Here is a 20524-nt window from a genome sequence, read left to right on the forward strand (position 1 = left end):
GTTAAGGTAAAAATATAAAAAAATCTATCATATCACACAAAAATTTGGCGGACCCCCTGTAGTAACTTTGAGGACCCCCTAGGGGTCCCGGACCCTCTGTTGAAGACCCCTGCCATAGAGTACTGAGTGATATGCTTATTGTATCATGAAGACATTATGCCATGATTTTGTGAATGTAACCTTACTGCACCTTTAATATTTGTGTCTCTGTATGTATTCTCCTTTATGTGGACATAAATAAATGGTTCAAATGTGTGTGTGTGTCTGTGTGTCCGTCCATCCAGCCTGCTGCAGACGAGTGGCGGGGGTCTCGTCCTCGCTCCATGGTGCGCTCCTTCACCATGCCCTCCTCCCAGAGGCCTCTGTCTGTGGCCTCCGTCACCTCCATCTCCTCTGACAACTCCCCCTCCTCCAGGCCCGGCTCGGACGGGTAAGAAACCCCCACCTCACCTCACCTCTCCTCACCGCTCCACAGCACTATGGCTGCAGCTAGCCATTATTATTTTCTTAGCAATTATTCTATCAATTAATTTTTCGATAAATAGATGTAAAAATTACTATTTTTACATCTGTATACACTCCAGGATAGACTGTTTTGCCTTTCTTTGTCCTTAGTATAAGGTTGATTGTGGGTGCGGTAAAAACTGAGAGGAACTAAAGTAGTGAAAGACTCACACATCACAAAAAATGTAAGGATGACTCCTAAAAGTTATCCTTAAAGGGATAGTTCACCCCCAAAATGACTTTTTTTCTATCGATTAGCGGTTCCGGTAGGAGACACAAAGGAGACTCCTTGTCTCCTACCGGAACCGCTGCCGGTCATCAAATCATTGGCTTAGGAATGCGACAAAAAAAAAATCACTCCATGGGGTGACTAATCGATAGAAAAAAAGTCATTTTGGGGGTGAACTTTAGAATTTTCGTGCTATGTGAGTTTTTCACCACTTTAGTTCCTCTACATTTTTATATAATGTAGTAACAAATAAATTAACCACTTATGTATTAATTATAGCCATTAGTTTGTACTTAGTCGCACAACACAAAATAGCCCATCTTCAAGCTACAACAAGCTACATTTATACACAGGAGGTCCTTGAAGTTAAACAGTTTGAGATCCATTGATTTGTCTCTTGTTAGCTTTGCCTTGGAGCCTCTCCTGCCAAAGAAACTGCACACCAAGTCTCAGGACAAGCTGGACCGAGAGGAGCCGGAGAGAGACCGCAAGGACAAGAAGAAGGAGAAGAGGAACAGCAAGCACCAGGAGATCTTTGACAAGGAGATGAAGACCACCGACATCTCTCTGCAGCCCGCCGAGGCCGTCATCCTGTCCGAGACGGTACTGACACACTGTTAACACATTGGGTGCCAAAACCGTATATATACTTCTTTTTAAATCCAACCATGGAGTGCCAAAACCGTATATATACGTTTTTTGAAAAAGAAAAAAAAAAATCCAATTTTTTTTTCCCCCTTCACAGCACCAGGAGATATCATTTTTCGAAGATTTAGACTTTAATCCACTTCCTGGTTAACTTATGACTTCAAAAGCCTGTATCTCGGCTCCTGTGTACTTTTTACCAGGTGCTCGAAGAGCGCCTGAGTCTATGAAGAGGCAGAGTAGAAGTCGACATATTACAGATTTTCGACACATTTGCGTCATTGGCTGTCCTGGCTGTCCTTCACTCCTTTAAGCCAATGGCCACACGAATGGGGAGACGGCCCGCCCCCCACATTAACAGCGCTCCGCTGTCCGCTCCCCTCATTTCACACTGCAACAGTTGCAGACAGTGCAAGTTGTATTACAGCCTCAGGCAGGACAGTTAGCCTAAATGCTAGCGTGCTTCATTAGACCTAGTTTGGCTATTAAGTTATTATTTGGCCATGTTCACACTGACTTCCATCTTCGCTATTGTTGGGAAGACCTGTGTGGTGTCTAAAAATGTTGCCATCACTTATATAAAAAACATTATTAGCGTTTAGCGTCGCAAAAAGGTTTGGCGAGAGAAACAAGCAATCCGAAAAACAAGTAATCAGGTCTATGAAAACAAACACACACACACACACACACACACACACACACACACACACACACACACACACACACACACACACACACACACACACACACACACACACACACACACAGAGCACCTGGTAGAATATGACTTCAAGTCATTTTCTTTCTTGTTTTTTTACAATGTATTTTTGACTATTTTCAACTGGCTGCAACTATGGAACGGATTACCGAATGTTTTTTATGTTTTTCCCCCGATTGTACGAGACCTCTATGTGTGTAATGAGGGGATCACCGTGAGGAAGGTGATCACTGAAAATATTTTGTGGCTACTTGAAAAAGGTTCAAAAATGGTTCTCTTCTCTTCTCTTCTCTTCTCTTCTCTTCTCTTCTCTTCTCTTCTCTTCTCTTCTCTTCTCTTCTCTTCTCTTCTCTTCTCTTCTCTTCTGCTCTCCTCTCTTCTCTTCTGCTCTCCTCTCTTCTCTTCTTCTCTTTTCAGATGGGGTCCGCGGCCAAATACATATACTTTTGCGGTTACTTGGCACGAAAAAAGTTTGAGAACTACTGATTTAGGCATTTGTAGAATTGGCCACAGGTCTTAATGGGTTAAATTAATCGAAAAATGTAATCGATAGAATGATCTGTCAGGGAATAATGCACAGTTGCATCCCTATAGAATAAAGGTGGTCTTACAGTATATGGTATATGCAGTTCTGGGTGGATATACAGTACAGAGACAGAAGCAGAAACAGCAGTTAGCTCCTGTAAATGATCCTGTATCCATCGACCTCCTTCTTGGCCACGTCTTCCATTTAGATGCAGTTGGATAACTTCCAGCGGCTGATCTCAGCGCGGTGGCTTTATATCGATTCCGTGTGTAATTCAAGTTTTCCAACTTTGAGTGCTCAATAATGACCTATGTGTCGTGACATTATCTGATTTTGCGCATGTGCGCGAGTGTGTGTGTGTGTGTACTTACTACTTACTTATATATTACTATACTTGTGGGGGACAAATGTCCCTGCAAGTATAGTGGAATTCATTCATTCAGCATTCACTCCTTCTCCTTTTATTTGTGGAATATGTAAAAGTAAAAAAAGTAAATGAATGTAATCATCTAAAACCGTAAATTAAATGAATAAGTAGACATTGTGCAGACATTGTGAGGACAATCTTTCTGGTTCCTCACAGGTTTACAATTAGGAAAAGATTGAGGTTGGGTTAGGATTAGGCGTTTAGGGGTTTGCGTGGAGGTTATGCCTGATTTATACTTGCGTGCTGGTGTCATGCTCCAAAAAATAGCAGATCTGCAAGCTCATTAAAACACACTATTTTCGGCTTCAGGGTTATGGTAAAAAAATGGCAAAAAAAGATTTACCAATTAAAACCGGGAAAGTTGCGTTGGCTATTCAAAAATATAGCAGATATAAATCTGCTATTTTTGAATATTTTAGAAAAATCTTGAAAGTATGAGAATTACTGATTTAGAAGGTGTTTGTAGAATCGTCCTTGGGTCTTAGTGTGTGTGTGTGTCTTTCTCTTCCAGATCAGTCCTCTGCGGCCTCAGAGACCAAAGAGTCAGGTCCTCAACCTGATGGGAGGGGACAAGCGTCTCTCCGTGTCCCCCGGCCCTCCGTCTTCCTCCTCCAACTCCTCGTCCTCCTCCCCGGGGCCTCCTCCCATCACGCCCAGGAGCAAGCTCTCCTTCAGCCTCCTGCACACAGGCTCCAGTAAGAACCGTGTGTGTGTGTGTGTGTGTGTGTGTGTGTGTGTGTGTGTGTGTGTGTGTGTGTGTGTGTGTGTGTGTGTGTGTGTGTGTGTGTGTGTGTGTGTGTGTGTGTGTGTGTGGAGAGGAAACTCATCGTTGGCGTCTTCCTCTCCAGGGAGAACAGATGTGATGATCACACTCGCTTCCTTTTTGGGTATCTGGGCCCCCCAGCCAGGACTCTCTGTCCCTGTCTCTCTGTGTCCTTCTCTCTCTGTGTCTCTCTCTCTGTAGTGGAGTAGAAGTACTGAAAGTTGGAAATACTCCAGTAAAGTAAAAGTTCCTCAAAATTGTACTTAAGTAAATGTATGTAGCTACTTTACTCCACTGCACAAAAGTAGAAATAAATAGGCAATCTACAAGTTCACAATGCGCCATGATGAGGCGCGTTGTGAGCTTGTAGATCTGCTATAGTTGCTTTAAAAAAAACATGTCATTGAAAGTGATTAAGTGTGTCTGTGGGTTTTATAAAAATGTAACCAATGACAAGTTTTAACGAGAGCTTGGGACTAAATAACAACTATATTGGATCCATTGGAACACACAAGGTGCTTTATCACATTTCCTGAAAAGTAACAGTTCTGGATATATGAGGTTTACAGTTTACAGTTTAGGCATTTAGCAGGCGCTCTTAATCCAGAGCGATTTACAGTAAGCAAGGACACAAGATAATACATCATAATACATCAGATGCATAAAAATAGTAATCTAATAATAAAGTACATAAGTAAACCAATAATCTAATAATAACTAATACATACGTAAACCAATAACCTATCATCAGCCTACATTGAAACTCGACAGGAAGTGATGCCCACAACGCTCTAGGAAACGTGTGGATAGCATAGCAGGTCAACAATGACCTGCCATCTGTCTACATAACATGCTATCTATCTATCTCTATCTGCATAATCCTGCAAGGTTTCCAACCCCGACAGTGATGCTATTCTATTTATATATCAATTAGCTCTGGACTGGTGTTCTTCCTCACACTAACCCTCAAACCTCTTCTTATCCTCCTCCCCCCCATAGATCTGGAGCTCAACGGGCTGGGCTGTCCCGACAAGGGCGAGACCCCTCCCCCGCTGCCGGTGAAAGGCAGCACGGCCGACTACGGCAACCTGCTCGATAATCAGGATCAGCTGACGAGTCCCACCACGCCACCGCCGCCCCCGGCACATCAAAGGGTACGTAGGTGTTTTTAATTAAGGGACCGACCAGTGAGAGAGAGTTCCCCCTTAACGAGGAACTGGCCCTCTCTCCATGAACAAAACAACCACGCTAACCCTATTGGCCCGCACACTTCATACGCCCGCGGAGTCACACTACGCAACTGACAAGCAAGGAAAGCGTGCATGTTGTGAGTGTGTGTGTGTGTGTGTGTGTGTGTGTGTGTGTACTGCTATACTTGTGAGGAGCAGTGGTTGGAAGATGTAATCAAATTGTTCATGTTAAAACAGCAGTGACGGCCCGGACCGCTGGCCTAACGCATCACGGGTTCGAGTCCTGTTACCAACGGTCTTTGCTGCATGTCTCTCCCCATCTCTCTCTCATCTCTCAACATCTTTAAGAAAACAGCAGTGACAACACAGACATGTGTCTGGGTGGGAGGAACTAATTGGCATAACAATTAAATTGGGGAGAAAGAGGGGGTCAAAAATGATAATAATTGGCTACTAAAAAAATAAAAAATAAAAAGGAAAAAAATGGCAAAAAATATATATTTATAAAAATACTGCCCTAAAATGTTCATGTCCTCACAAGTATACTAATACAAACGTGTGTGTGTGTGAGAGAGAGTGTGAGAGAGCTTGACCGTGTAAAAAGCCTGACTTATAATTAGTCATAATTAGTTAGGCATTATGCACAGCCTGAACGTACTCGCTCACAGCGCATCGCTTGTACCGTATGTCGGCCGTTTCCCCGCACGCGACACGGTCGACACAACCTCAGAATAAATCAGGCGTCACCTTCCACCACTCCGGAGAGAAACTCAGGGCTTTTTGTCTGACAGGTAGTAAGCGAGGGTCCGTTACCTCTCCGCGCCCCCCTCCCCCGCGCCCTCCCCCCTGCTGGTTATTTATGCACCTTCCTCTTACAGCCCCGAACCCACCGCTCACGGTAGGAACGTGATTGATTGGATGATTACTTTACCTCTCACATCCATCAGGAGCCAGACTCCCCACTGTTAACCCGTTAAGACCTGAAACGCATCTGTGTCACTTTTTGATTTGAGCTAAAAAAGCATTATTTTACACTTTGGCTATTCAAAAATAGCAGATATACAAGCTCATAGCGCGGCACCGAGTGCCGCGCTACGAGCTTGTAGATCTGCTATTTTTTTTAAATCGTGAAAATGTGTGCAAATCTTTGAATATATATTCTTTTAAAGCGAACATTTTTAACTCAAATCTTTGCTTCTGGGGGGTCCCTGGAACAAAACATTTTGAGATGGGGGTCCACGGTCAAATACATATCATTTTGAGGGTCCTTGACATGAAAAAGTTTGAGAACCACTGATATAGAATACTGTTGGGATTTAGAAGACATTTGTAGAATCGGCTTCAAGTCTTATTGGGTTAATCAGCAGCTCCTTCTCAGCAGCAGCCAGAGCTCGCTCGCCCCGGCGGCTACACTAGCCATCCTCTACCGCCACGGCTCGGCTGTTAACCCCTTCGATCCGGGAACGCAACGAACTGTGTCATTTATAACATTTCTTTGGGCTATTCAAAAACAAATATTTTTAAAACGTGAACATTTGTGCAAATCTTTGAATATATATGTGTTTTAAAGCGAACATTTTTAACTATTGATCTGTGCTTCTGGGGGTCCCTGGAACAACATGTTTTGAGATGGGGGGTCCGAAGCCAAATACATATCCTTTTAGGGGTCCTTGACATGGAAAAGTTGGAGCACCACTGATATATAGCAACATACTGTTAGATATATGTATTTGGCCCGCGGACCCCTATCTCAAAATGTTTTGTTCCAGCTGGACCCCCAGAAGCAAAGATTTGAGTTGAAAATGTTCACTCTGAAAATATACATATACTCAAAGATTTTCAGAAATTGTCATGATTTTTCAAAAATAGCAGATCTACAAGCTCATAGGGCTATGAGCTATGAGCTAATTAATCCAAAAATGACACAGATGCTTTCCCGGTTCTAATGGGTTAACTAATCTTATTTATCCTCTGTCACGGCCCCGTGGACACGTAGTAAAGTGGAGCGGAGCTGTAAGATAGTGGCACCGGGAGGGCCGGCTGCCCGCTATAATGTAGTGAGAGCAGATGTTTTCCAAGGCCCTCAAGTGACAAGCGGCCTATCCCTCTCTCTCTCCTCCAAGTCCTTGACATTGATGAGCCAGAGTGCTTGACATTGATGAGCCAAAGTCTTGTTCTATACGGACGGTCGAGTGGGTTTTCTTTTTTAGGCGCGAGCGTGCGAGTAAAAGTAAATGTCCAATCTTGTCGGATAGGGCAAGCCGTCAGCTCTCCGGATCTTTTTGAGAGGCGATGTGAGGTGGATAAAAATGCTGCGTCATCGACATAAATAACCCATTCGATCCGGGAACGCGTCTCTGTCATTTTAGATGTCTTTGGCTATTCAAAAATTGCAGATATACAAGCTCATAGCGCGCTACGAGTTTGTAGATATTTTGAAAGATTGTGAAAATCTTTGAATACATATTCTTTAATGCAAACATTTGTAAAATATCTTGTTCCAGGGACCCCCAGAAACAAAGATTTGAGTTACAAATGTTCGCTTTAAAAATATATATATTCAAAAATGTTCACACATTTTCACGATTTCTCAAAAATAGCAGCTATACAAGCGCATAGCGCGGCACAGCTTGTATATCTGCCATTTTTTAGTAGCCCAAATGAATCTAAAAATGACAGAGATGCGTTCCCGGTTTGAATGAGATAAACCACTTTTGAACGCTGAAGACGTCATTGACCCTGAAAGTTTTTTTGTTGGGGTGTTGACGTGAGGTTGTCGGCATTGGATTAAGGGTGAAATGTTTCAGTGTTTTTAAAGGATGTGGAAAGGATTTAAGTTGAGTTGACATTTAAAGGTAAGCCAATCTCTGGGACCAAGGGAGACGGGGAGATATTTACCTCCCATTTACAGTGTTCAATAATTCAATGAGTGTCAAATGTCTGAAGGGTTTCTTTTTTAGTTGTTGTTGTCGTTTTTTTTGCTCCAACCTACCTATTCAGCAAAAAAAAAAGAGAAAAGGGAGAAAGCTGGATTACTGAGGTCAGAAATTATATTGTCAGCCCCACAACAGGACAGTGAATTGGATGAGCAGGCCATCACACAGGCATTATCACTTTATTGATTGATGTTTTTATTGACAAAATACCTATATTTGTACTATTTGACAGAATGGTAAAACACAAAAAAAACATGAGAGTTTATTGCCTTTGTGGTTCTTTTATGTATGAATACACACCACTGCTGCCATGCTGACACTATCGCTATTACATAATAACTGTAAGATATTTGTTGCTAAGGGATATCTCTCACATGCACAAGAGACTTTGATTCTGCCTGGCATTATACGTGTATACCTGCTGCTAAGTGTTGTCTACTGGGGTGGTTCTCAAAGAGGGGTCGGGGAGAGGGGGTCCCCAGCTAAATTATCGATAGTTCTGAACCAGTTAGGACCCACACAGTTCTGTAACTGTGAGTGCAAATGGAACCATTTGCACTCTCTCAGAGTTAAATTAACACCATTTTACTATGTAGATTGAGGTCCTATAAAATGTTTCGAAAAAGGGTCTCCATGGCCTAATGCAAATTGGGGGTCCTTGAAATGAAATAAAAAAAGGTTTGAGAATCCCTGGTCTACTGCAGACAGTGCAGAGAGACTGTGATTCTACAGTATATATCTGCTCCTTTTTTCGAACATGGAATATAATATAAGGATGATGTTAAAATAACTTTGGCGCTGTTTCTATCAACGTTTTCCCTTTTATTTCCTTGGTCTTTTTCTCATTTATATTTTAATATGTTCGAAATAAATAAATCAATGAAATGAAAAATATCTGCTGCTTAATACTGTACCTGCAGCTAAGTGTGGTCTACTGCATAAGAGACTGTGATATTCAGCCTCTTTTTCATTGTCTATTTTACCTCATGTATATTTGACATTGTGTACTTATCTGGCTTTGTTCTCTTTGTTGTCTTTGTTTTCTCTATATTCTTTCTCTATTCTCTATATTCCTATGACTTACTTTGAAATGTTCCTGCTAAAAATTATTTCATCCACTCTTTTCCAACCAATAAACTTCCAACGAATTATAAACCCGGACGTGGAACTTTGAAGTCATGTTCTCTTATTTTTTCCATCTGTCTGTCTGTCTGTCTGTCCACAGCACTTGCCTCCTCCCCTGCCCAGCAAGACCCCGCCCCCTCCGCCGCCCAAGACCACCCGCAAACAGACATCCATCGATTCGGGAATCGTACAATGAAACTAAAAAGACGCTGACGACGACGACGACACGGCCCGAAGCCAACCGGACGAATAACCCCCCATGCACCCCCCCCCCCTCTTCCTGCTCCCAAAGCGGTTGTTTTTGTTGTTGTTTAAGTTCCTCGCCCGCCGCTACACACATTCCTCATAGAGTCACCAAAGTCAGACGTAAAAATGTACGCATCCTACCTGGGTCACGTACCCCCTCCTCCCAACCCCCCCATTCTGAATTCCCATAGACATGTTTAATATCGCGGCATATAAGAACTGTGTTCCAAAAATAAACAAATGTGCTCAGGGGTTTGACTCATATGGATATGAAGCATTAAACGGTGAGAAAACACTAACCTCACCGCCGCCAAATTAATTGCAATTTCGCCCAGAAACAGACTGTATCAACTGTGAGTGACTGACTATCGTTAAACGATACAGAGCCACCTCCCTTGACAATTAGCACCGGGACAATTTGTTTTCTTTTTTGGACCACAATTCTTATACGAGACGATTCTAAAATGACCCAATGTTATTTTCCATAGAGAAAATACTTCCGTGTGTCCCAGGGGATGAACGAGTGACGTCAGGACTTATTATCGGTATCTCTATTGCATCATCCTCACCCCAGCTTCGACAAGACGAATACCTCACTCCGACCCCTCCCACTCCTAATGCTTTACTATTTCTCTCTTTGTTTTTCTTGGGGTATTTTTTTTTGCCTTCAGTGTGGCGGTAGGGAACGTGTTGCACAGACGAGTAGTCAATGAATTAGCTATAATGCTTCACCTTACATGCCAGTGATTCTCAACCTGTGGGGGCCGGGGGGGGATTTTCAAGTGGACCCCTGTCCCCTGATCCAAAAAAAAAAGGTTGAGAACCAACTGACCTATGCCACTCCAGGACGCCATTTTAAGCCAGAGTTATACTCAGTCGCGTATCGCACCAAAAATAGCCGATCCGCGAGCTTGTAGATCTACTGTTTTTCGGTATATGCGCGACACCGCCGCATAACTCGGGGCTCGAAACGAAACGAAAGACCACATAATTCGACTCAGACCAATAGCATTTCCCTTAACTGACCCGCACTCTCGAGACACGCTAGAGCACATAGCTCCATAGAAACATTATTCCTATTGTTGATGTTATTGTTGTTTTTTACCCACTATGTACAAAGGTATGTATATATTATTTTATTTTATTTCAGTATTTTGTATGTGGATTTTATCAACTGTTTTTTTTTTTTTTTTTTGTATTAACATAACATTAGAATAAACTGGCATTCATATAAAAAAAAACAAAAGGGCTTTGTAAGGTTTTGAATTGACAGGGACTGTAAAGAGACTTTAGGTATTGTTGAGTACCTATCATTGATTTTACTGGGTAAAGATTGTTGTTTTTCTGTGTTTTTTTTTGGAGTGCACACACAACTAACTCCTCCATGCGTTATCATTTGTATAGGCCTTGTTAGAGATTTGCTGTAACCTTGGATTTCAATAACTGTTGACTTGTTCCCAATTCACTACTGACATGACTTCCGAATAAACTTTCAAATGTAAGTATTTTTCTTTCTTTTTTCTCTCTCTCCCCGACTCATTATTTCTTGTCTGAGGGGACGGAAACGGCCGAAAATAGCTGTGGATGTTTTCCACACACAACGTTACCGAGATCCTGAACAAACTGGCAATCTGTTGGGCTACACCACCCGGTGTTGTTTTTGTGCAAGCCCAGAGAAGTACAAAGAGGAACTCGGGCTGCCCTGTCGCCTTTGAATGACAGCTATCGCAGCGCTGCTACGTCTTCATTATCATCTATCAAAATGATATGAAATATATCGTCGCTGTCGGGTGGAAAACTTGCGATGCGAGGTGTTAGGAGCTTGTAGATCAGCTATAGTCACTACTTTTGTCACTACTGTTTCCAAAAAATTTTAGCTCGAGACCCAAAAGATAAATTTGTTGTCACCCCGGGGACCCAAACTAGTGAAATAGCTGATCTACAAGCTCACACAACGTGTTGCGATGCGACGTGTTGTGAGCTTGTAGATCTGCTATTTTCACTACTTCTTAAAAGTATTTTTCCCCTCTAATTAATGGATTTTTTTTTTTATGTAATTCTTTTGAGAAAAAAAAAGTTATGACATTTTTTACATTGTTGAGGGAATTCTTTGAAAATCCACGACCCACAAGTGGGTCCCAACCCACTGTTTGGGAAAAAGTGATGTAGGGTATTCATTTACGGGAAAAAAACATACAACTTGGAAATGTGGAGATACAAGGTTTCGATATACAGTATGAGAGATGTGATATGCTCCCAGTGACTTTCCTATAGGTGTGTGGAATGTCATTTGCATAATGTATGTCCTGGCCCAGCTATCATTCCTTCAACATCTAACGTATCGTATGCTGGATACGGGTCCGTCAACAAGACAAAGCACAGGTGTCACTGTTATACCCTGATTTTATGGAAATCTCTTTTTATGGAAATGTATCTCACATGCAAACTCATCTGCATGAAAATGTATGGGATTCAAAATGTTTGAAGATGGCAAAAATATAGCCGATCTGTAAGGTGACAATGCGTTGTGAGCTTATAGAATGGCTATTTTCGCTATTCGTCCTTTGACTAAGTGTATCTAGCGCTTAAGTGGTTAAAAAGGGCATATGACTCCTAGCATGACGTAACATAATGCTAAGAATTATTTAACTTAAGGGGCGAACCCCCTAGAAGAGCGTTCAGCCCTAGAAGAGTCCAAATGTATGCATAATAATGAACTTTATTTATATAGCTCCTCTCAAAACTGCGTTACAAAGTGCTTTACAAAAAAAGAAAAGACAAAAACACAAATAGATTTAAAGCAATGCAGATGAATAACTGCATATTAAATACACATGTATCAGTGCCTATACCCTAGGTGGGGTTGGCGAAGGGGCCTTTCTGTGTGGAGTTTGCATGTTCTCCCCGTGTCCCCTAGGGTAGGTACCCTCACAAAAAAAGCATGCAGTAATCCTCCTGATGGAGGGGAAAGGAACTGGTTGGAATAACGTGTTCCTTCCACACGCTACGTCCAACCGGGGAAACTCCCCCCGTTGGGTCACAAAAATCGTGGGAATTTTTTTTTTTTTTTTTTAAATAGTAAATACACAAAAAAACAGTGTGGATAGATAAAAATCAGGAGGAGTAGACATCGAAGGTGAATCTATAAAAGTGTATGTCCGTCAGTCCATGCGGGGCTAATCTTGCAAGCCAGTACCGATCAGCGCCATATTTCTTGTGCACGTCGCCAGTAGTCCAAGGAATTCATTATTATTATTAATTACCCACATACAGTATTAACTGTGAATTGATATTTTTCACATTTTAATCCACCTTGCCGCCGATCCACCAAACTATGGAACTCCCTATCTGGTGACTAATTGATTTAGTCAATTATATTAAAAAAAAAATGTTATATATTTTTGTGTTAATTCATTGATATACTGTATAAATTGTTTTTAACAATTAACCCAAATAACGCACTTATCAATTACTTGATTAATAAAAAAAGTTATCAGGAGTCAGGACCAGCAATTCCTCTGTAGTGCTGCGTCACACACACACACACACGCACGCACGCACACACACACATTTTCCTGGATACTGTTTTTATTTCATTTTCCAGCTACGTAGCAATGATTTCACATTGTGCACGCATTCCTCTGAATGAATAATTGGAAAATGCACTATTAAGCCATTAAATTATTATTATTGTTATCTGTCGCGCAGCAGCTTTAAATTGAATTGAACTTTTAATTAATTGCTAAATAAGTGTCTCCGCGGAATAGCCAGGCAGTCACTGTATAAAAACTCCTATGACATTTATCTGCTTGGCTTTTTGATACACACGTTCGTGCTTAAAACATTAAGACCGGGAACGCATCTGTGTCATTTTTAGATTTCTTTGGCTATTAAAAAATAGCAGATATACAAGCTCTGAGCTTGCAGATCTGCTATTTTTGAAAACGTACATGTTTTCTAAAGCAAACATTTTTTAACTCAAATCTTTGCTTCTGGGGGTCCCTGGAACAAAATATTTTGAGATGGGGGTCTGCAACCAGAGACATATAATTTTTGGGCTTCTTGACATGAAAAAGTTGGAGAACCACTGATATTATAGCATACATAAGTGTTTCAGAAAACTGTATTTGTAGAATCCCCAGAACCAAAGATTTGAGTTAAACATGTTTGCTTTAAAAAAAACGGTTTAAAAAAATCGACAAGCTCGTAGCGCGGCACTCGCGATATGAGCTTGTAGATCTGCTATTTTTGAATAGCCAAAGGAATCTAAAAATGACACACAGATGCGTTCCCGGTCTAAAGGGGTTAATATCTAAATTGGTATGCAACGTTAATCCTTTGAGCTACAAATAGACAGTAACAGATCCTTCCCATGGAGGAAAAACTGAGGAACGCATCTCTCATGCTACAGCATTTGGTGTGTAGAATAGATAGGCTTTTGGTGCCAATGATGAGCATTATCATTGTCATTTATTCATTAAATATTCCTGTAGTGAGTGTTTTAATTCATATTAATGTTACCTCTGACCCCAGTGGTTCTCAAAGTGGGGGTCCAGGGTAGCCTGGTAAACCCTCCCTCCGTAAATCTCATTTCCATTTGATTCCAGGAGAATGGAAATGAGATTTCCAGAGGGAGGGTTTACCAGGCTAGGTCCAGAGACCCCGTGGGTTCCTTGAGAGGGTTCCCAATCGACCCTTACAGGTCTTTAACTCTGTATATTCCACGCCACGCCCAGGAAGTAGGTAGGAAGGTTGGGGAGTAGGGGGGAGTGTCTTTTAAACGTGATTTTTTTCATGTCAAGAAGATTAATATCTATTTGTATGGACCCCCATCTGAAAAATATTTTGTGCCAGGGACTCTCATGCAAGATTTGTGTTGTTAAAATGTTTAAAACCTCACTTTTTCCCCCAATATTTTTTTTTAAAATAGCAGATCTTCAAGCTCACATCATGTCGCGATGTGACGCGTTGTTAGCTTGTAGATCTGCTATTTTCAAATCGCAGACGTAAAGGGGTAAACACTTAGCCTATAGTCGCTTTTTTGGGGGGCTTGTTTTCATCGACCTGGCCGCTTGTTTCTCTTCTGGCAACACACGGATTACCTGCATTACACCTGTAGCCTACTAGGGAGGGAAGTGGACAGATACCGAATGAAGCAGCCAAGAAAAGGGCCAAGAATAAGGTAAATAGACTCTTACGGGTCCATCTGGTTCCATTTGGAATACCAAAATGCTCGCCCCCAAAACACAGTCGCCCTGGGACAAATCTGGTGGTATTCACCTGGTATTCCTAAACGTAACCTCAGTAAACTATGCCTAAACCTAACCTAATTTCTTACCTTATCCTCAGTAAAACAAATACAAGAATACAAGAACCGCTGGTCCGTGGAAAAAAATGGGGGCGAGCGTGTTGGAAGACGAGTATAAAATGTGAGTAGCTACTTTTTCCACCACTGGAGACGTGTAACAGTTAAGAGGACTTTGAGATATGTTCATGTATACGTCAGGGGACACACAGTTATACATGGTATGATATTGCACATGATAAATAAGTAGGAGACAAGTAATGGATTATAATCTTTATTATCTGTTTGGCATGTGTGTGTGTTCCAGACATCGGGGGAGGGGGAGAGGCCACCTGTGAAAGACAAACAGCTGAGTTAGAATGGTTATGCTATGGGTTCTAAGAATATAAATGTTATTGCTATGTTTCTCACAACTTACCTGTCTCCTACTCCCAGGTGCAGGATTTGAAGAGTCCCCGGGGAAACAACAGCTGCTTTTATAGTTCCGGGAGGGTTCCATCAAGTAGGATTGTGCCAGGGGTGGGGAAAATGTTATAGAGTTATGTTTGTGGGTTATTGTGGGGTTTGGGGGATGGTAGTTAATTTAGATCAGTTAAGTGATGTCATATTGTGGTTTTCATAGTAGGTATATTGCTGGGTTTGGTATGCGGGGGGGGTTTTATGGGAAATTATTATGATAGAGCAACCCTGTAGTTGGTAGCACCTGAGGGTGGGAAGTATAAAAGGCTGCTTTCTATGCCATTCTGTAAGTCGGGCTGGTCAGAGTAACATGTGCCCAGAGGACATGATTTTATTGTTAGGATGTAAATTATGGACACTTTTTGGAAGAAAGGCCCACCAAGTGGCATTTAATATATTTCCTGCCTCTGCTTCCTCACTTCTGGTCATGACCGATCGGTCAGTCTAGCAAAATCCTCAGTCAAACAAATACAAGAATACAAGAACCGCTGGTCCGTGGGAAAAAATGGGGGCGAGCGTGTTGGAAGACAAGTAAAAAAAATGTGAGTAGCTACTTTTTCCTCCACTGGAAACGGAGTTAATAGATTCTCCCATCTTGTCAAAAACGCGGTCGCACGTTTCTTTAATGTCGTCCTCGTTTGCACCCGCACCGTGTCTCCATCTCGTGAAATCAGCGGCATAGAGAAAGTGAGGTCTCTATTCTGTCTCTGTGTGTAGCAGTTTGAAGGCTGTTTGCTTGTCAGTGTGTTTGGTTTAACCCTCTAAGACCGGGAACGCATCTCTGTCATTTTTTAGATTTCTTTGGCTATTCAAAAACAGCAGATATACAAGCTCATAGCGCGGCACCGAGTGCCGCGCTATGAGCTTGTAGATCTGCTATTTTTGTAAAAATCTTGAAAATGTGTGCAAATCTTTGAATATATCTATATTTTTTTAAAGCGAACATTCTTATCTCAAATGTGCTTCTGGGGGGTCCATGAAATACATATAATTTTGGGGGTCCTTGACATGAAAAAGATGAGAACCACTGATCTCAGAGCAACATCATTTAAAAAAAAGAAAAAAACTGTTAGGATTTAGAAGACATTTGTAGAATCCCAAGAAGCAAAGATTTGAGTTACAAATGCTCGCTTTAAAAACTATATTCAAAGATTTGCACAAATTTTCACGATTATTTTCAAAAATATCAGATCTACAAGCTCATAGCGCAGCACTCGGTGCTGCGCTATGAGCTTGTATATCTGCTTTTTTTGAATAGCCAAAGAAATGTAAAATTGACACACATTCTTTTCCCGGTGTAAATGGTTTAAATCCTCTTTAGTTCCCTTGAGAGCCTCAAGGAGTTTGTTGAAGGAGCCATCTGTTTTCTTTTTGCCCGTCCATCATGCTTTGTTCCCCAACAACAGGAGTCCGGCGTGTGAATGAAACAAGGTCGCGACTGTAATTTTCTTTTCTCCTGAAGTTGTAGCTTGACATACAAAAGTGTACTGAATCAGTGGTTCTCAAACCAAAGTCGGGGTATTTCTTCTTGTAAAAACCCTGGCCTTGAAACGTGTTTTCATAATGATACCAATATAAGAACTTAAAGTCTCACTATGAAACTTTTTTTTTTATGAATAAAATGTCATTTTGTCCAATCTGTATGGTAGAGTATGTTAACCCTTGCGTCATGTTATAGATTTCTTTGGGCTATTCAAAAATAGCACATCTACAAGTTCATAGCACGGCACCGAGTCCCGCGCTACGAACTTGTAGATCTGCTTTTTTTTTTTTCTTTAACCGTGAAAATGTTTGCAAATCTTTGAATATATGTGTTTTTAAAACAAACATTTTTAACTCTGTTGCAACTTATACCTAAAATCTGAAATCTCCATGGGATGACTAATCGTTAGGAAAAACGTCATTTTGGGAGTGAACTAGCCTTTTAACAAATCAGAGTACTTCTTCCCAGCACTGCCATTCCATTTCCTCTAACACTGCACAACTACAGTATGCGGTTTCCTCCTCATGTATGTAAATGCTCAAGCCGTGGAAATCAATTACGCTTGCCCAGAATCCATCGTCTTGGCCCTGCTACCACTGCAGTGTGTTGTCGGGTGCTTAGCCTACACCACAAGACCTTGGTCTGACCGACCGTGTGTTATCTGTCTAGAATGATGAATGGCTCTCCCAACATGCAAAGAAACGGGCTATCGGCCTAACTAATGTCCAATAAAAATGCTAGTTGTACAAATGGATGCCAATGTTGTTTTCTCTCTCTCTCTCTCTCTCTCTCTCTCTCTCTCTCTCTTTTAACATAGTATTTCTACATCGCCGTATTGATACTTTTACTTAAAGGACAACTTTGTTTTTTTTACGACCAAGGTTTATGTTTTAGCTTGTAATGAAAGTAAATAAAAGATGAGTGTACATTTTTTCTCATTCACTGCTTTCTATAGTTTTAGCAATTTTCGCGATCTTTTTTTACAGTGGGCGGGGGCATTCGGGCAGGTTTTTTACACAATAACCCGGCGATTTCTTTATTATTAATTACAGTAGCTCTTCTAGCCCCCAATAACTCATATATCTGGCCATCAACGACCACAGGACCTTTTTTATTGTGCAAAAAATACTATAGACATATTTAGAAATCGCCAAGTTATTGTGTAAAAAGACATATTTAGCCACCTGCCCGAATGCCCCCGCCCACTGTAAAAAAAGATCGCGAAAATTGCTAATACTATAAAAAAATAATTACCACTCATTTTTTATTTACTTTAATTACAAGCTAAAACATAAACCTTGGTTGTAAAAAAACAAAGTTGTCTTTTAAGTAAAACATGCAAGTACTTTTCCCACCTCTCTCTCTCTCTCTCTCTCTCTCTCTCTCTCTCTCTTTCTCTCTCTCTCTCTCTCTCTCTCTCTCTGTGGATCATTACCCTGTGGTGTCTTGCCGTGCTAACTGCAACCAGACCCTGTTTATGTGTGTTCAGTCAAGCCCTATTGACTCTCCATGTTAGCCTGATCAACAAACACGGGGAAAGTTTATCTTTGCCATTGATTCCAGTGTAACTACACTTATGCACCGTGTAGGGCTGAAGGGAAAAAGGTACAGCTCTATAGCCTGTATGCAGCCAGCCACTCACTGGCTTTCAGTTGCTAAATCATCGGTCAATGATGGTTACGAGCTAACATATTGAGTAGCCGATTGTGGCCCCTGGACTGTCTATACCAGGGGTCTTCAACAGGGGGTCCGGGACCCCTAGGGGGTCCTCAGAGTTGCTACAGGGGGTCCGCCAAATCTCTGTGTGATAGGGTCATTGTTTTTTACATTAACCACTTGAACCCTAGCATCCCTATTCTACGGACAACTTTAGCCGAAAATAGCCGATCTACAAGCTCACATTTTCGTTAAAGAGGGGGGAAAAGAGCAGACCAAGTACAGAGTGAAAGTTTACTAAGTATTGACGGTTTAAGTCGTTAAATGTCTGAAAATACACATTAACATGAATCCAACATCTATGAAAAGCTTTAATCTGCAACACAATTTTATGTAATATGTAATTCATGGAGATATAGTGGGGACTGGGGGTCCCTGCTTCATCTCTCTCTCAGTTAGGGGGTCCTTGGCCTGAACAGGTTGAAGACCCCTGGTCTATACCAGTGGTTTTCAACCTTTTTCATGCGAGGGACCCCCTAATTTGATATAGATTTGGCCACGGACCCCCGTCTGAAAATGTTTTGTGCCAGGGACCCCCAGAATCAAAGATTCGGGGGCAGTAGCTTGCCACTTTGGACACAGCCCGGGGTCTGATCAGCCTCGGTCGGGTCGCCTGGAGGAGGGTGTCTGTTTGCGAGACCCCAAACACCCGGTGACTCCAGGAAAGAACACTGATGATGTGTCCAAGTTTGTGCATCAGTTGATGTTTTATTAACGTATTCATAGTTATCATGCCCTTATGCCTGATTCATACATCAGGGACGCGACGCGTTGTGAGCTTGTAGATTGGCTATCTTCTCTACTTCTTAAATTCTAAAACAAATTATTTTTTGGGGATTTTTATTTTATTTTTAGATTTTACATTCCTGAGATTCTTTTGAAAAAAATGCTTGAAATCGGAAACTTTCTGAAAGATTATATATATATATTTTTAGGAAATATTTTTGAAATAACCATCTAATTTATTTGCAGGAAACCCAAAATAAAGCACTTTGTGAGTCGTCGTGACCCATACAAATTGGTCTGTGACCCAAAAAATGGGTCCCGGGCCCATTGTCTGGGAAACGCTGGTATACAGTTGATACCAGTTGCTGGACAACAGGGACGGGTAGGGTATAGGAGACTATGTTAAGAGGAGAGAAGCGGGCCACGGAGGTGTCGCTAAGCAGTGATTTAAGCATAAAAATACAACCAGCCTTTTGTGGTCCTTATACCTACCGCAATGATAATTCTATCCAGTGAATTATAAGGCAGGGAGAAGAATGCATAATTCTCTTATCAAGGATGCCCAGCACCCATTCAATATCCAGCCTGCGCTATAGAAAAGGCATAAAGGATGAAGCATTTCAGCAGTGGTGGCAATATGATATAGTTAACCCATTCAGTCCGGGAAAGCAATCTGTGTAATTTTAAACGGATAGTTCAACCCCAAAATGACTTTTTCTATTGATTAGTCACCCCATGCAGACTTGAATGAATGGATATTGTTTTGTTTTTGTCACATTCCTAAGACAATAATTTGATGACCTGCAGTGGTTCCGGTAGGAGACACAAAGAGTCTCCTTTGTGTCTCCTACCGGAACCACTGCCTACCGGTCCGCTGGTCATCAAATGATTGGCTTAGGAATGCGACAAAAACAAAAAATATATCCATGAGTCTGGATCTCCATGGGGTGACTATTTGATAGAAAATATGTATTTTTTTGTGTGAACTATCCCTTGAAGATTGTGATAGATAAGAAGATAAGTGAGATAGTGAGTGCCGCACTGTGAGCTTGTAGATGAAAAACAATTGTATTTGTGCAAATCTTTGGATATATATATATATATATAAAAAATATATATTAGAAATAAATATTCAAAATATTTTTCAAAAAACTGTTAGGTTTTAGAAGACATTTGTAGAATCGGCCTCAGGCCTTAATGTGTTAACTGGGAGATATTTCAATAGGCTCTCTGTGATTTGTGCACCGGCATTATGCCTGTATCTCTCTCTCTCTCTCTCTCTCTCTCTCTCTCTCTCTCTCTCTCTCTCTCTCTCTCTCTCTCTCTCTCCCCCCTCTGCATAAGGAAATAATACATCACTTAATTGAGTGGATTTCCTTGCAGGCTTTGAGGGAGAAAAGTTGTCTTGTGTTTCTCCAGGAGAAATATATTTAACAACACCACCACCCAGCCCCTTGTGTTGTTTGTCATATCAGCAGCCCAGAAATAATGTCATCGTGTATACATTTCTGTTCCTGGTCGTTTGT

General features: G+C 41.4%; 1 protein-coding gene across 2 annotated transcripts in view; it reads left to right on the forward strand.

Moving 5' to 3' along the window:
- The window catches only part of dock1 (dedicator of cytokinesis 1), a 480313-nt gene that overhangs the window by 453209 nt on the left and 6580 nt on the right, over window positions 1-20524 (forward strand). The window contains exons 48-52 of one of the 2 annotated variants that reach the window (XR_014602336.1): window positions 285-430; window positions 1138-1336; window positions 3561-3744; window positions 4812-4966; window positions 9164-10707. Coding sequence is in view for 1 of the 2 variants with exons in the window: in XM_084079253.1 (XP_083935379.1) it covers window positions 285-430; window positions 1138-1336; window positions 3561-3744; window positions 4812-4966; window positions 9164-9259 (780 nt within the window). In the remaining variant the exon portion in view is untranslated. Of the gene's footprint in view, window positions 1-284; window positions 431-1137; window positions 1337-3560; window positions 3745-4811; window positions 4967-9163; window positions 10812-20524 lie in introns of those variants that run through there. The other variant, XM_084079253.1, reaches the window with a different exon arrangement.

This window comes from Gymnoscopelus microlampas (assembly GCF_963454915.1).
Source record: "Gymnoscopelus microlampas genome assembly, chromosome: 14".
Lineage (NCBI taxonomy): Eukaryota > Metazoa > Chordata > Actinopteri > Myctophiformes > Myctophidae > Gymnoscopelus > Gymnoscopelus microlampas.